At 36.9% G+C, this 18,140-nt stretch overlaps 2 protein-coding genes across 4 annotated transcripts in view; one reads left to right on the forward strand and one right to left on the reverse strand.

Moving 5' to 3' along the window:
• The window catches only part of LOC149534928 (phospholipase A I-like protein), a 176,313-nt gene that overhangs the window by 99,016 nt on the left and 59,157 nt on the right, over positions 1–18,140 (forward strand). The gene's annotated exons all lie outside the window — the stretch shown is intronic.
• On the reverse strand, positions 417–15,639 carry LOC149534929 (uncharacterized). The gene is made up of 7 exons (XM_089803397.1): positions 15,411–15,639; positions 15,141–15,293; positions 14,655–14,935; positions 14,145–14,550; positions 13,861–14,002; positions 825–906; positions 417–545 (listed from the first exon to the last, which is right to left on the reverse strand). Exons 1-7 carry the CDS (start codon positions 15,622–15,624, stop codon positions 417–419), a joined length of 1,407 nt encoding a protein of 468 aa, XP_089659523.1. The 5' UTR covers positions 15,625–15,639.

Genomic DNA, 18,140 nt, shown 5'->3' on the forward strand with positions numbered 1-18,140 from the left:
TGGATGCTGAAGGAAATTGGCCCAATCTGTCACATTAGAGATGTCTTTCCTGGACCTAGAACACTAAATTCTTTGAGCCATGAAATTTAGAAACCTATGGATACAGTAAAGACTTTCACGATACTAAGGTATACTTCATGGTTGTCTTCATCTCGAAGAAAGTAATAACATGTTCTAAAGAGGCCTGTGATTCTACAGAAAATCAGGGTTCATGAAATATTGGGCCCTTATTTTCAACCCATCTGAAGGCACTCCAAGCACTGATGCTTTTCGGGGTTGGGTACTGCCGCTGACTGATTATTGGTAAGATGAAGCATTAGAAAGAACAGAAGCAGCCATAGATAGTATGCTCTTTTTCAATTCTGATCTTAATATGCTCCCTCTGATAGCATTATCTTGGATTTGGATGGAATGCATTAGAACACTCCCACAATATTCCTTTTCCCTGTAGACCACTCCATGAACATGACAGTTTGGTGAGAATGAGTTGCTGGCAATATAATAGCGAAAGTCAAATTGGGAGAATAATTTGCAAATCCTACTACCTGCAAAACAACCTTATACTCAACAACAGATATTGGAAATAAGTTTAGGAAAGCAGGTTGTAGGAAAGGAAAAGTGCCAAAGATTCCAATCAATCAGGTCTCAATAGTAAATTCCTTTTCTGCTTTGAACATTGTGGAAGACATATTGAGGTAATACTTCATAGGAAACCATAACAAAAAGGGAGGTATCTGACTGAGAAAAGAAATAAGTCTAACTCTCAGGACCTTCACAATCAGATTTCTTTAAGAGGAATAACTAAATCACAAAGGACTACAAACAAGAGAAAAAGGATTGCAAATAAGTAACAATGCTGAAGACTTATCCCAAATAACAGCCAAGGCTGGGACAGCAAATGTTAGGCTGTTAAGGAGAAAGCTCAATTATGATCTGATTTAACAGAATACCACTATAAAGGGATCCAGCTAGACAAAGACCATAAAGATTTGGACTCCAAAGAGAAATAATAGTTACAAGGATGTGGATCTGAAAATTTTGAAGACTACTCAATAATATATATTTTAGTGTTGGGTAAAAGGGTAATAGGCATCCCAGATAAGCAGTACATTCTACAGGTATAATCAAGAAGGCAAAGTTGATATTGTTCTCTTATATGAAACAACCGAACCTGGGTGAACAAATTAGACAAGTCTTGGGGGACTATAGAGAAGGATACAAATGCATTACTGTGCATAGAACAAGTTGACAATTCTATGGAACCCACAATGATACATTCCAAATTCACATATCTGTCTCTCATGGTGGGTTGTTAGGATATTTACATCTTTAGAAGAAAATATGCATTTCTTTTATAATGAATATATACATTCTAACAACAGGGAATCAAAGAAGGTGACCCCTAGACCAACTAAAGAGGAGCTGTGATGAATGCTACCCACCCCTCATTCTTATGGGGAATCTAAAAACAAAAGAAATGAAAAGACCGTTCAAGATCTACCAGTGGGAATAACTGACATATATTTCAGCAAGATCTATACAGTAGGACAAGAGAAATAGACAGAGCCACAGTATAGAGAAGCTAGACAAAATTCTCATATCATGACTCTCCACATGGTCAACAATGCTGTTCAAGGAACCAAGCCCTTTGATCTTGGTTCAATCACATTAAGTGTCAAACCAGTAATAAGGAATCCAAGGATTTCTTTCAGATTTGAAACTATATAGCTTACAGATCTTATAATATTTCCCTCAAAGATTTGAGCCAAACTTTCACCTTTCCACTCTTGTAATTGTATCAAACAGCTTGCTTGCTTGGGGTCTGAGAAAGTTTTAGTTGTTCACTGCACATTGCTTGCTCAGAAGGAATACTACAATTGAGCATTAAAGTCTTGTGTTTGAATTCACATGAATAAGAGAAAAACTTATTATTTTGAGAATTTCAATGAGTACAACGGAAAAGTACCTTATGGCAGGTTCAGAAATTTCCAGACCTGAATCACTTGATATCAAAATTAATCCAGAAACGAAATAAGTTTCCTTTGCTTGAAAACTTCTCCTCTAAGGTGATTGACAGGGCCACAGACACTTTTGGAATCAATAATCAGCTCTGACCGATCTCCAGATTAATCAAGGGCTAAGATAACTCTTTAGCAAACACCAAATAAACATGACATCAAACAGAAAACTCCACCGTAGGTAAGTCACCAATCCAAATCTGGATGCACTACTCTAGTAATACCGAGTTCACCAATCCTCAACCACACACAATAGCAAATTGAAATCTTGATACTCCTGAAGTCTTCACCCACTTCTTGCTGCAACTGGTTCCATGATATGCTTTTCTTTTAGACTCACATGCAAGTTTGAAAGAGATATGAATATATTCTCTTATTTGCACCTTGGTAATTCCTACACCCAGGAATAATGTACAGCAGTCTATGATATTATTTTGTGCACAACACAGATGAGCAGAAGTCCTTTATTATGCCCAGACCACAGCTTATGTTTGAAAGTGGTTACAAGAGTGAAATGGTAGCGTTGGACATCGCAGGGCATATATATGCTTCAGTATGTAAGAATGATTCTACCAAAAATTCCCTAATCTAGTAGATATGCAATATTGACCCCGAACTAGTTGTGTCAGTACCCTGCTTCAAGCAAATATAATCTTTGGCAGACTACTAATTTCCAAGGCAAAGATTTCATGCAGCCAACTTTAGAAACAATGAAACCTGTTATTTTTCTGAGGATTGCTGCAAAGGTAATAGCACTGCCTTAACATTTTGGTACATTTTTTCCAAATGGCAGCGACCTCTTATTTAAATTGAGAATAAGCAATGAAGAGACATGTCCCTTCATGTCCCATCACGAGACATGTATATTCATTAATTAGATAATTAATATAATAAAAACTTAATCTCATATGTATTATATTATTTTAATTTCTCTCATTTAAACTTATATCTTATACATGATGAATACATATATATAAATTATATCTCATATATAATTATATATATGTTTATTTGACTGAATCAACATTTCCTCTTAGCAAGGGAGGATAGACAAAAGACAGTAATTACACCATTGGTAGTATTAGGCATGACAAATTTTAAGGATATCTTTGATCAGAAGATATCCACCATTTTGATATCACATTTGATATCAAGAGTATCGGTCTTTCAGAATATTGGCGCATGATATTCACCAATACTCTAAGTGACATTTTGATATTACATATGATATCATGACTATTGGTCTTCCAGAATATCAACACATGATATTCACCAAGTGCTCAAATATGGGTTGATATCATATCTAATATCATGAGTATTGGCCTCCTAGAATATCAATGCATGATATTCACCAACTACTCAAATGAGGTTTGATATCACATCTGATATCATGAGTATTGATCTTCCAGAATACATGATATTCACCAATTACTCAATAAGGCTTGATATCACATCTGATAATCTTCAAGAATATCAATGATATTCACCAAATACTTTTTGAGTAATGACCTCCCAGAACGTCAAGTCACATGACATTCACCATGTACTCAAAAAAATATTTATAAGGTATTTGCACACGCATTCTCATAATGCTTACGATTTAAACATCCACCATACAAAGTATAATCTATCATGATTTGCATAGACACCATAAGATATCCATCATAATAGAAAATTAAATTTTTGTAAGATTGTCACCTTTCAATAACTTTTACAAACACAAGTGACATCATTTGGAAGTCGTCACTTCCTCATTATGTACACATGGGGTAGGCCCATTAAAATCACATTATCACGAGGTATATTCATGAATCACAGTCCTCTTGATTGCTACAAATAATTGATCATCGGAGAATGCTTTCAACATGGTTTACTCCCTTTGAATCAATATGACTAAGATCGCTGAAGGTTGACTGAATCATATCCTCTATTTGCTCCCGCTCTTTCAAGGTTGCCGCTTATGAATCTCAATCTCCCTCTTCCTGCAATAACTATCTTGGAGGAAAAGATCAATGCAAATAGCTCTCATAGTATTTATTGAAATAAAAATAAGAGAGACTAATATAATGCTCAAGCATAATAATTTTGCATAATAAGATAATTATAATAAAATATAGATCTAACTTACATCTATATTCTCAACATACTGTTTTCTTATTAATGACATATAATAATTCATGGTGACAAATTTCACTTATATTCATAACAAATTATTTAGAAAATATATTTAACTTCATGAATAATCACTATATATATATATATAATAGTGTAGAGGAAACTTTAGTACACATTACCCTCTCTTATATAGAAGAGGCCAATGTCAATTCACTTCACTTGGTCAATGTGATGTTCGCAGCTAAGAACTCCCCTCCTATGTTCTCACTAAGTTGATAGTGCCCCACCTTGTTTCCTGTCTTTCTTTCCCTATGGATATACATTGATATCCACAATGGCAGTATCTCAAATATTTGTGCTTATCTTTGGTATACCCTCTTTGACTCTTACCAGACTCCACATGGAGAGTCTTGGCTCTTTCTAAACAACTATATCAATTAACATGGAGGCGATCCAAGTGGCCTAATCACATTAGAAGTGGAGTCCACATCATTATTGGATGATGCCCAAATCCAAGTCATTCCCATTGTCTGCCAAGATGAGCTCAACCCATCTCTGCTTCTGAGATTGACCCCTACACCAGCGACATGCCTCAAGTTCCAACATGACAACTCCAAGCACATGGTAACTATACGTGCACAACCCTTGCGATTGCTAATAGCTTGCTCCAACATGTGCGAGTCAACACACAAAGGGCCATTGATCAACTTGTTGTAGTCACACAATGGAACAACGGTTAGCATAGCTCCCGTAACACACAACAGGACACACAAGACATTGACGAGATTTGATTCAAGTAGCTCACTGTGATCCACACATGCCCTGATCTTTGAAGAAAACATATCCTTGTCCATCAAATAGGGTTTGTGACAATGTAATCTATGTTGGTGGTGTTCATGTTCCATGCTTATTCGCTTGTCCTTGGAAATGTTTTTTCTTTTCATCTATTCTATATGTTGGGCGATGATAGACGAGAGAGAAAATACAAAAAGCACAAATAGTGTTCTAATGTCTGATAGCACAAATAATACCATACCAAACCCCATCAACATACATATAATTCCATGCCTACTGTTAATCTCAACATTAATATCCATCGCGTGTCGATAATCATTTCTGGTGTAAGTAGATAAAGGGAAAAAATAAAAATAGAGGGTTTTAGAAAGAAAAATGTAAATGCACATGCACATAATTATTGCACTTAGGCAATACATCAAATACCAATATGCTATCGAATTTGTGAAACTGAATTCAATGGGTGCGCAATGCACTAGAGCAAAACCACACAATCAATATTATGTCTTTTGGCATGAAAAAACACGATTACAATGCCCTATTTTCTTCCCTAGACTTCAAATACAGCTTATGCCCATATCTCATCTCAAACTTGGCTCATCATTTCCAAAAAATAATAATTCTCACTCACTCCATAGTAAAGTTTATTTTGTTGATTTACACAAGCCGATTATGAGATAGACCTGTGCGTAAAGACTCATGATAGTAGGGCAAAAGGAATAAGAGTAGATAGTAGAAGACTGCTAGATAACAATACAAAATATGATATACAGATCGATGAAGGTAAGATTCAAGAACAAGTACTAGCAACTATAAAGACAAACATCAAATTAACTCAGATAGAATATTGTCTACAACAATATCGGCTAATATTGACCCTTTGATCATCAACTATAAGGGTAAGGAAAAATATGATTTCTAAGGAATAGATCGACAAAGTTGTGAGGACATATTTAGTATTAACGGTATCAGTGGCTTAAGAATAAGTCTTGTCAAGACATTTATAATATTAAATTAAATTAATATCCTTTACCAATAGTCCTACACAAATAATTTTCTAGAAGAACGAATTGATTGGAAGTAAAGATAGATATTTAAGTGATGTCAAAAATGGAGAGAAGCTAATAACAAATAAAGATATAATTAGATGAATAAAGTCAAAGCCAATAAATAACATCAATAATATCAATAAAAAATATATTATATCATAATGCATAGTTATAAGCTGATTGTTTAAGAGATGCATATATTGTGAATAGGTACCATTTTGGAAATGACGTATCTTATGGATACTCAAAAGAGACCACTGAGTTTGTAAGATATAATTAACATCCAACTCATTATCAGATTGGGGAGGAGTTTAATAATCTATTCAGAAAATTGATAATCCATTCAGTGATCAAACCCTAACTCAGTGATTGTGGAATTTAGATTATAGAACTCAAAGGAAGTTATAATAAAAAAGGAGTAACTGAATTTCAGTCTTTACCATTCGATGATTGTTTAAAAAATTCTTCCACCTCTAGTGGAGGTCATCAAATAACCAATAAGAGAATCATCAGTGCAACAGCTATAAGTGTTTGGAAGGAGGTTTTTGACACAGTTCCCATTGTATACCAGAAAATAGCAGAGTTAACTCTAAATGGAGAACCAACTTTAAAGGATATCAAATTGCAGATCTGGATATGAAAGATCTACATAATTCTTGAATAACATATAGTGATTTAATTATCAAACCCCATTCATGGACAAGTGGTATATCATATAAAAGATCACAATTATCTATTCGTAAGAAGTATTGATCATATTAATCATTTAAAAAAGAGGCATCAAGAGGCTGCTATTAGTTTCTTGGTAGTTGAGAGGTTTAAAAGGAGATGAGGATTGAGGAAATAGCTGCAAGGGTGAAAACGATAGACAAAAGCACTCTAGATAGTATGAAAGATATCAATCATACCATTTATACAAGCAACTACTGTGTCTAATAGGGCAAAAAGTAGGGCAATCCCCAAGAGGGGACATTACATATTCTAAGTTGCCTACTCTTTTTGATTGCAACTTATTGTGCTTTATTGAATGGATGAAAGAATATGTGCTTCAATTTCTTTTTCATGTAGATGAACTAGCAACCTATGAAGACAAGACAAAGTAAACAATAAAGTAAAAATCATGAAACTTATAAAATCGCTAATAACCTGTGAAGCAAAGTTAATTAAAATTGTAATTAAATTTTAAAACTTTCTTGTGATATAATTCTGATTGCAAGGGGCTCCAACAATTGGAATTGTTGGTTATGGAGGCACCACCAACTATGATCATCCTTCCTAAACTGAAGACGGAGAGCATCATTACTTAGCAGTCTTGCATTCACAAACTTTATGAACTCATCTATAATCAAATTTCATTTATCATCATTGGGAAAGAGTCTTTGGAATATTGCCTTGTACCCATTAGACACTTCTAGATCTCTATATGGTAGCAACCTTCCCAGCATACTAAGATATTACGTGCCATAATATTTTGGTGTAATGCATAGTTAAGTTACTGATTTAGCCTCCTGGAGGCCGGATGCAAAAGCGGATATGGACGGGTGCTGGAGACGGATGGGTGCACTATGGGTGCCATCCGGATGCCACTCACAGGCACCCAGATGCGTCTAGATGCCTGTAATAGAAATTAGAGCAAAAAAATACGATTTAATAGAGACAGACTTTAAATAAGATTACAACATTACAAAATCAAATTATGAAAATCAGAAAATGAAAAATACTAATTTTATTTATTTTAAATTAAATTATTACCTCAAGTTCAAGTTCACCTACCATCAATAGCTCCAAACTTGAGAATAATTTGAAAATTCTATGAGTGATGTGGTTTGTGGCAAACATCTACATACCTTCAACCTTTGTACACACCTCTTTGATCCACCCACTTTTGTTCTCAATATTTTGTAGCATAAGATTGGGTTGGTGGACCATACAAGGTGTACAAAAAATATGTTAATATCACTCTTCAACCAACAAACCAGATGCTCTACAATTCTTTGCATTGCTTGTTCTTATTACGATAATAGATAATTGTCTATTATTAGTTAATGGCAATCTATTGTAAATATCTAGTTAACTTTAAGTTAGCTTTCGATTTTTAGCTTTCTCTATTAGAATAGAATGTTTCTATTCTTTACGATTGTTTCCTAAGGAAACATCACTTTATTCTTTTGTATATATAGACCTATTTGTCTCTATTAATAATAAACAAATATTTTCCAATTACTTTGTAATATGGTATTAGAGCCGACACTCTAAATTTTTTTGAAAATAATTATAATTTCTTGGTTGAAATCATCCGCCTTTTATTTTCGAAATTATTTACATGCATATTTGCTTCCAACTCTCTCTCTATAATTTGACTAGGGTTTCCGTTCTGAGAGAGTTGAATTCGCTAACTTCTGCTTCGGTTGCGCAACCCTTTTTTGTCCAGACCCGTCTATTTTTTCTGCACATTTCTGCCTTTTTTTTGTGGTTTTTTGGAGCAGGGCCATTTTTCTTCAAAACCCTAATTTTTGGGTTCAAAATTTTTTTTTGATTCCAAATTCTTGGGTTTTCCGAGAGCTCAACTGGGTTGTCATCCGATTTTTCTAGTTGCCTCATTTTTCGTGCCTCGTTTTACAAGTCAATAGATCCAAAAAATGACAACATTTTCCTTTTGGATTTTTTGAGCTCTCTTTTGGGTCACTCTGAATTTTCTAGGTCTTCTGTTTTTTTGCCTCGAAAAAATGTGCCTTCATAGATTTTCACATTTTTTCATTGAAAACCTTGCCATGACATCTCTGGCAAACATTTTGCTCAAGCACAACTCCAAATTCACTGGTCGAAATTATGGCACTTGGAAGCAACAAATCATCACAATTTTTGAATATCGGAACACCGATCAACTTGTTCTAGGTTTTATGAAGTGTCTGACTTCTCTTGGTCCTAATAAAGATACATGAGATCTGAATAATCGACAGGTAGTGATGCTTCTCAAATTATCCATGACTGATGATTAGCTTTCTCAGATTTCATCTAGTAAGACAATTGCTGAGATCTAGACACATCTCAAAGGGCTTCATGAGACTTCTGACAAAAGCAGAGCTTTCTTTTTGAAAAATACTTTGTTTTCCATTGTCATGGATGAGCACACCTCGCTCCAGGCACACTTGAATTCGATTCAGGAAATCCGTGATCAGTTACTTGCCATCGGTCACAAGATGGAGGAAGAGGATATTGTGGTTATCACTCTTTGGAGTTTACCAAAATCCTATGAGCATTTTATTAAGACTCTCAACATCACATCTTCTGGTGTTGATTTGAAGTTCACTGATCTCTGCACCCTGCTGCTTTAACAAGATCGGTGGAAACAAAAGTTCGGTAGTAGCTCTAGTTCCACCTCCACAGAGCAAGCCTTTGCTGCAAAATCCTTTCAGAAGGATAAAGGTAAGTTTCAACAGCCATCTCGACAAACATCTTTTGCTCTAGCATCAGATGGTTCTCGAAAGAACATTCAATGCAACTACTACCACAAGTTTGGACACATGAAGGTTGAATGTCGGAAATGCTTAGCTGCACAATCTAAGCAATCAGATTCGTAGCCCAAAGTGAACAGTGTAGAGCACACTCCGTTTGCCTTTTTACGCCTTCATGGCTAAAAGACCTGCAGATCATGTGAAGTTGTCTGCCTGGTACATTGATTCAGGTGCCTCTCATCATTTCACTCACCACAGAGACTAGTTTACTGATTACTGGTCTTATTTAGACTCTGTTATTTTTTGGTGGCGAAGAAGAGTACATGGTTGTCGACAAAGGAAACATTCAGATTCAGTCTGTTGGGAGGAATCTTATATTCCTTGATGTGTGCTACGTTTCGGTGATGGAACTAAACCTACTCTCAATCAATCAGTTGTTGCGACATTCTCCACACTTTGATGTGACCTTTAGTTCACTTTAGTGCACCATCACTGATCAACCGACTTGGTCTACTGTTGCAGTGGGTCTTGAGGATCATAGTCTTTTCAGACTTACTATTTCTGGTGATTCTCGGGACTTAGCTATGGCTGCTCGACAATCTTCTATCAACAGACTTTGGCATCAACGATTTGGGCACTTAAATGTACATTATCTCTCATAGCTTGCTCGGGATGAGCTTGTTCTTGGATTGCCAGAGATACATACCCAACAGCTTGGAGTTTGTGATGCATGCCACGCTGGAAGGCAACATCGCTTACCTTTCACCAATGGTGATTCATGGCACGCTTCTTAGGTACTTCAACTTGTTCATGCCGATATTTGTGGCCCTATGACCACTCCTATTCTTGGGTCCATGTATTTTCTATTGTTTGTTGATGATTGCAATATAAAACTGTGGTTGTATTTCCTTAAAAAGAAATCAGATGCATTTATTGTATTTCAGTTGTTTAAGCCTTTAGTTGAAAAAGACTCTTGGAAATCTATTATTACCCTTAGGTCAGACAATTGGGGGGGATTTTGTTCTAGTATTTTCTCCAGCTTCTTGGATGCACATGGCATCAATGCCAGTTAACCACACCCCCCATGCTACAATAGAATAGTGTAGTTGATCGTCGGAACAGGACAATTACCGAGATGGCCCGATCCATGTTCGAACACAAACATGTCCTAAAGAAGTTTTGGGCAGAAGCAGTTAACACTGCAGTTTATCTGTTGAATTGGTCACCCATAGTGGCGGTTAAAGGTAAACTTTGGAAGAGGCCTGGTCAGGTCACAAACTCAAAATCAGTCACCTGAAGGTTTTTGGCTCCCTTGCTTTTGTTTGGATCCTTGATGCGTCATGCACCAAGTTGGATGCCAAGAGTTAGAAACTAATGCTTGTTGGGTACAATCGTCTTTATAAAGCCTATCACCTGATCGATGTTGAGAAATCTTGTCTCATCTACAGTCGTGATGTAGTCTTTGATGAGAAGTGAGGACCTTTAATGCCGACTCCTATTCCTGATCCAACAGACTAGCCTATGAAGGCTCGTGATGTGGGAGTTCGGCTTTCATTAGGTCCACCTAATGGGAGGGCTCCAGTAGCTCCTGCAGCTCTAGTTATACCAGTGATTCTTGTATAAACACCTCCACCTTCTCCTGTAGGATCACTTTGCTTTGTAGATGCTTCACCTGAGTTTGATCCAGATTCTTCTAATGAGGAACCTGATCATCACACATCTCCTAATACTAATTTTGGTCATTCTCCTATTCGACCTAAGTGGTGGGCTAAGACACTTGCTGATCTTCATGATGATGAGCTTATTGATGGGAGAACTGCTCGGAAAAGGAGCAAAACTATAGAGTTTGTTAACTTTTCTCTCATGGCCATCATTCATAATGTGTTTGAACCTCCAATATATTCCGAGGCTAAAGGAATTCTAGAGTGGGAACAAGCCATGCAATCTGAACACTAGAGTTTGTTGAAGAACAACACTTGGGTCGTTTTTGATCTTCCACCAGGGAAGAAACCGATTGGTTGCAAATGGGTTTATAAAATCAAATACAAATCGGATGGTACTTTGTACAAGTACAAAGCTCGTTTAGTGGCAAAGGGTTTTTCTCAGCGTTAGGGGATTGATTATGAGGAGACCTTTGCTCCTACTGCAAAGATGAGCATCATTAGATTAGTCCTAGCCACGGAAACACAGTTTGGTTGGAAGGTCCATCAGATGAACGTCAAGAGTGCTTTCCTGAATGGTGATCTCCATGAAGAGGTCTACATGACATAGCCTCCTAGTTTCAAGGTTGTTGGTAAAGACCATCAAGTTCTTAGATTGGTAAAAGCCCTCTATGGGTTGAAGCAAGCCCCTCAGGCATGGTACATAAAAATTGATAAGTACCTCAGTGATCAAGGCTTCAAGAGGAGTTCTTCAGACTCAAATCTATACATCAAGATTACTGATAGTGGCATCATCCTTCTGGTTATTAATGTGGATGATTTGATCATTATTGACAGTTTGACATCTTTGATTCAGGGAAATAAACAGAATTTATGTCAGTCTTTTGATATGACTCACCTTGGGCTCATGCATCATTGCCTAGGTGTTGAGGTTTGGCAACAGTCTTCTGGTATATTCCTCTCTCAGTCCAAATATGCCAGGGCCCTATTAGACAAATTCCGTATACAAGATTGCATGCCTGCATCTACACCTATGGAGAAAGGTCTCAAGTTATCCGCAAAGTTTGATTCTCCTTCCGTTGATGATACTACATTTAGGCAACTAGTAGGCAGTCTCATCTACCTCTCTGCTACTAGACCTAACATCAACATCGCATTATGCTATATTTCTTGCTTTATGATAGCTCCTAAGGCTGATCATTGGATGACAACAAAGCGTGTGCTTCGTTATGTGAAGGGCACTTCAGTTTATGGGCTTTTGTAATCTCGAAGTTCTTATCCTAAACTCAGTGGGTTCATAGATTCAGATTGGGTAGGCTCTGTTGATAATAAATAGTCAACTTCTGGATGTGTTCAGTTTGGAATCCTGTGCAGTCACATGGACTAGTAAGAAGCAGTAGGCAGTTTCTCTCTCCTCTATAGAGGCCGAATACAAAGGGATTGTTAAGGTAGGATGTGAAGCTGTTTGGCTTCATCGAATGCTTGAGGATATGCAGATGTCACCAGTAGGACCGACTACTCTGTTTGTTGATAACGAAGGTGTTATCAAGTTAGCACGAAATCCAGTCTGCCATGAATGAACCAAGCATGTGGATGTTCATGTTCATTACATACGACAACTGGTTGAAGACGGGACTATTGATTTGCAGTATGTTCCTACCACAGATCAGATTGCAAACATTCTCAGCAAGCCTCTCGGTCTTGATAAGTTTGTCAAATTCAGAGGATAGCTTGGTGTTCTAGATAGATTAACCATTAAGGGAGGGTATTACAATAATAGATAATCGTCTATTACTAGATAATAGTAATCTATTGTAAATATTTAGTTAGCTTTCATTTTTTTAGCTTTTTCTGTTAGAATCAAAGTAACAAGAATCGGAATCGGATCGGAATCGGCAAGGCCGAACCGAATCGTGAATCGGCAATGAATTGGCGATGAATCGGCAAATTTGAAAAAACCCTTTAAATTTAAAGATTTTAACAATTTAAAACTTATTTCACGCACCCTTCATTGAATATAACTTAAACACACTATAACATCATCAAATAGAAGTTAAAACTTAACATACATAAACATGGAACATAAAATCCATCACATATGTAACTTTGTTATCTAAAATGTAAATTGTAGGCTAGCTGAAGTAAATAGAAATCAAATGATCATAATGATTTAAATCATAGAATGTATGTAAGATGATCCATAAGACATCAAATCATAAATGTATGTAAGAATCTAAGATGAAGATCCATGAAAGTTTGAAACATATGTCTATCAATAATTCAGTATCAATATCTGTAAACAAAATATAAAAACAAGGCTCCAGCTCAAGCCTCAGATTCATAGTCATCATCATCATCCTCAACATCATCCTGAAGCTCGGCTGCAGCCTCAGCCTCAGCCTTAGAGTATCCAGTCTGCCTAGTAGCAAGGCATCTAATGTAGGTCCTAGAGGACTGCCGAGCCATATCTCCCGCATGTAAGATGGGCTCATGAACGTCGCTAGGGCCTGTACCTGTGCGTGCACGTGTGCGTCTACCAATGCCTGAAGAACGTGCTCTAGCTGCCTCAGCCTCTATATCCACCTGGTCAACCCACACACGGTCTTCCTCAGTGAAGACTGGATCCACAACCTCTGTGAGCCACTCTGATTCTGGATCAATCTCCTCCAGAATGATCGGAGAGGAGTCAGTGCCTAAAATTTGTCTGATCCTAAGACGAAGGTTGTAATGAACAAAGACAATATCATTCAACTTCCGCACTATCAACCTGTTTCTCCTCTTCGAATGGATGTGCTCGAACATGGACCAACTGCGCTCACATCCAGAAGCGCTGCTTGGCTGACTCAGAATACGAATGGCAATTTTTTGAAGTTTTGGGGTTGTGGCCCCAAACATTTGCCACCATCTATCTGCAATAAGGGAAAAATTGAAAATAGAAACAATTAGTCTCATTTACAAATTACAAGTTAACTCTAAAATTACATAATCAACTTTAAGATTAGAATCTAGATTCATGAACATTGAATATTCAATATATTATTTAATTTTTACCTGGCTGTAGTGTTGTCTGAGCATTTATGGCCATCCTGCCAGAGAAAAGTGGCCCCTCTTTATTGTTGAACTGGTCTAGCTCAACAATCGCAGCAGCGCTATCTTCATCACTACTCAACCTCTGAATCACTGTGTATAAGCCAGTGAGAACCTCCGCATTCGCCTTGAACTCAGGACAGAAATGATATGCCGGATTCAGAAAGTAAGCTGCTGCATGGATGAGTCGATGGAGCTGATTCTGCCATCTCCTATCGATGATGTCCCAAATAGGGCCATACCTCTCCTGCACTCCTGCATATTGAGCTCTGATGGCCTCCTTGGCCCTATCCATGCCCTCATAAATGTAGCCCATAGAGGGCTTCTCCCCATCAGCAGTTCGTAGCAAAGCTACAAGGGGCTCAGTGACCTACATATAAAATAAAACAAAAAATTTGAGTCAAAACTTAAATATAAAATAATATAACTTAAAGTAAAAGTAAAATACTAAATGTTAAATTGCAATAAATTTACCTGCAGGATTTCTCTAGCGGGTTTCCAAAAACCATCCTCATCAAATATGCAATCCGCCACATCTATCCCTACAGTGGTTGTAGCATAGGAAGAGGAAATCCACTCCCGCCCAACAAACATGCTCCTCAATTCATCCCTTGATGTCAACAAGGACTGCAAGGTGATGAAATTCGAGGCAAACCTCGTGATACCTGGGCGAGCTAACTCCTTGCCTTCTGTATACTTCCTCATTGTGCTAAGAACAAATGAATGATTATAAATGAATTTGCATATGTTTTTTGCTCTTTCCACACATGACTTGACAAACTCAAGTTTGCCAATTTCCTCCAACATGAGGTCAATGCAATGTGCCGCACAAGTGGACCAAAATATGGTGGGGTGCCTCTCCACCAAAAGTTTACCTACAACAATTTTAAGTCAATTAGAAATTCAAATTTCAAAATTCAAATAAATTTATTTTCAAAACTTGAAAAGTTAAAAGTTTACCTGCAGCAACATAACTTGCTGCATTATCCGTCACCACCTGGATCACATTTTGTTTTCCCACCTCTGCTATGACTTCCTCAATAGCCTCACATAAGTATGTGGCATTTTTTACATGTGCAGAAGCATCAATGGATTTGATGAACATGGTATATCCTACAAGTAACAAAACAACGAATTAGAATATTAAAATTAAATGGATCATCAACAAATTAGAATTCAACAAATCAAAATTTACAATTATTTATGTAGGAAAGTAGAATGATCAATTACCTCCACAGGATACAAGAAAATTGAGGAGTGTTCTATTCCTCCTATCTGTCCAACCATCAGTCATGATGGTGCAACCCTTTGCAATCCACTCCTTTCGGTTCTCCTCGAGCTCAACCCTCATGTCCTCTACCATCTCATCCAAGAGGTATCCGCTCAACTCAGCCTCAGTTGGGGCTTTAAACTCCGGACCACAAATAGCAACTGCATCTATCATGTTCTACCAATAAGGAGTCCTGTCACAAATAAAAATTTAGATGTCAAAGACTCAAATTATAAAACAAGTAAATATAATTAAAGTTTTACTTTTACTCTTAATTTTAACTTTAAAGAAAACAATGAAAAAAGAATCAATTACCTGGCTGCAATAAATGGAATGTTGCAAAAGTACCAAAATTTTCATATCTCCTTTCTGGCAGCATCATGAATCTCCTTGTTCAAACCCATGCCCTCAAGCGTGGGTTGGGAACCAGGAGTAGTGCGGGGCACAAAGTAACTATCCATTCTGTTTTTCCGCACTCTAGGCTGCAATAGGTTGGTGTGAGACTCTGTCTCAGTATGTGACCGACTAGCACTAGCACGAGCAGAAGAACTAGGATAAAAAGGAGGCCTAGAAGAACCCTCTCCAACACAACCTACAGATGCAGAAGCTGATGCAGATGCAGATGTGGATGCGACTGCGGATGCGGATGCGGGAACATGGGAGCCAATACCCCTTAACCCTTCAAGTTGCATTTTCCTATTGGCTTTGTCTTTTTCAATTTTTTCTAATGCCATTAAGCAAGTGCGTTTTGCCTCAGGAGTTTGGTGAGTGCAAATTGTAACATCGTGTCCAGGTATAGCAGCAATGTGGTATTTCAATCTATAAATACCCCCAGAAGTTATTTTTTCTTTACAAAAAATACATTTTGTTTGATATTTGGTTCTTCCAGGAAACTCTTCGTTATATTTCCAACATTCATCTTTTCTACCCATTGTGAATTTGCGAAAAATGAAAGCAAAGGCTGCTGCAATAAAAATTTATATGTAAAATATCAAAGTTTGAAGCTAATAAAAGCTACAAAACAACAAACCCTAGTTTGCAACTTAGTAAAAATAAAGAACATTCAAGATCTAAACTAAAAATCTTGAAAACTATAAAAATTTAACAAAAAATGCATAATACACTAACATGCAAAAAAAAAAAGAGCACTTACCTCTTGCAAATGAGTTGAGGAGTGTTGAGATTGGCTCCTTAATGCTCCCAATGCAATTGATGGCCTCCCCAAATGGATTGCTGATCTCTTTTGTGCTCTTTCTTCTTGCCGGTTAGAAACCTATGGCTTTTCTTTTCTCTTCTTCTCTCTCACTTTTCCTCTCTTCTACTCATGGTAAACAAATAGAAGGCGCTTTAGGGTTATAACAAAGAGAATAGGTCAAAAACAAAGTAAAAAAAAAAGCAATTTTTTAAAATTTTACAAGTCTATACTTTATTGGCTGCGAGCGATTCATGCTGGTTTTTTAAGGCGATTCATGCGATTTTTTGGATGAATCGCCTGAATCGCCGATTCAGGCGATTCACCTGATGAAATTGGCAATGGCGATTTCCGACTCCAAAAAAATCGCCATTGCTGAATCTAATCCCTGAATCGCCGATTCAGGCGATTTTATGGCGATTCTCGTTACTCTGGTTAGAATAGAATGTTTCTATTCTTTATGATTGTTTCCTAAGGAAAAATCGCTTTATTCTTTTGCATATATAGACTTCTCGGTCTTTGTTAATAATAAGCAAATATTTTCCAATTACTTCGTAATATTTCTGACATGGACAACATTTCTAGGTTCCAATGACTCAACGACAGAGGTGAGAACATTAACAATAAATTTCCTATGTTTTACTAGCCTTTGACAATCTATAGATATGAAAATTTTTAGGGACACTACTATGACATTGATCAAGGGACACAATTCCTTGCATCTTTCCACTCATCTGAAACAATCGATAACCCTTTCAAAATCCATGTAATGACCCCTTATGTAAACTCTTGGAATATGAGGTTCTTTAGAATAATTCAATTTCAAGAAACTCCTCTCTAATTAAGGACTGCACTCATAAAGAGAATACAACATCTTGATACATACATTGTCTATCACTATCTTGATACCATTAGCCACTTTCGTCTTCATCATCAACTCATCCAATATGTTACATAAGGGTGGAACATTTTTTACTTCATTGGAGGCATCAATAGACTTTAAAAAGACCCATATCCGTCTGAAGGCATTAGAAAGTTGATGAGTGTCCTATTCTTGGGATTTGCCCACTCATTAGATGAAATTCTGCAGTCATTGCTTTTGCAAATTTGTTTTTGTTCCTCTACGAGCTTAATTTCCAATTGTGATGATATTGCATGCTGGGGTACTAAAGTTGCTGCAATTATGAAGCTGAAAACAATCATTCACTTATTAGCCATATTTGTTAGTGGAACCATCCAATACTGCTCTTGCATTTGACTAAGAGCTAGTGGTGTGCTACTGAATAAATATAATAGAAGGGAAGAGAGAGTTGTTGGAAGTAGGGAAGTGGATAAGGTAAAAATGAACATTGCTGATACCTTACAAGTTATGATATGTCTCCAAGAAGATCAACTAGTGAAAGCACAGTCTTTTTTCACTCTTGACTCTATTCCCACTCACTAGAAGTACAATCTTTCACTCGAACCTTCTGAATCTTGATTCATTTTAGTAAAATCT

Source organism: Cupressus sempervirens, chromosome 10 (genome assembly GCF_028749045.1).
Source record: "Cupressus sempervirens isolate cs-2001-9-10 chromosome 10, ASM2874904v1, whole genome shotgun sequence".
Taxonomy (NCBI): domain Eukaryota; kingdom Viridiplantae; phylum Streptophyta; class Pinopsida; order Cupressales; family Cupressaceae; genus Cupressus; species Cupressus sempervirens.

Coding starts and splice junctions, on each gene's coding strand:
- LOC149534929 (XM_089803397.1), bottom strand. CDS start 15,624: ATGATAGATGCAGTTGCTATTTGTGGTCCGGAGTTTAAAGCCCCAACT. Junction 15,294..15,410: donor TTTTCTTGTATCCTGTGGAG/GTAATTGATCAT, acceptor TGTTACTTGTAG/GATATACCATGTTCATCAAA. Junction 907..13,860: donor CATTCGAAGAGGAGAAACAG/GTTGATAGTGCG, acceptor TCTCCTTAACAG/CCTAACATTTGCTGTCCCAG.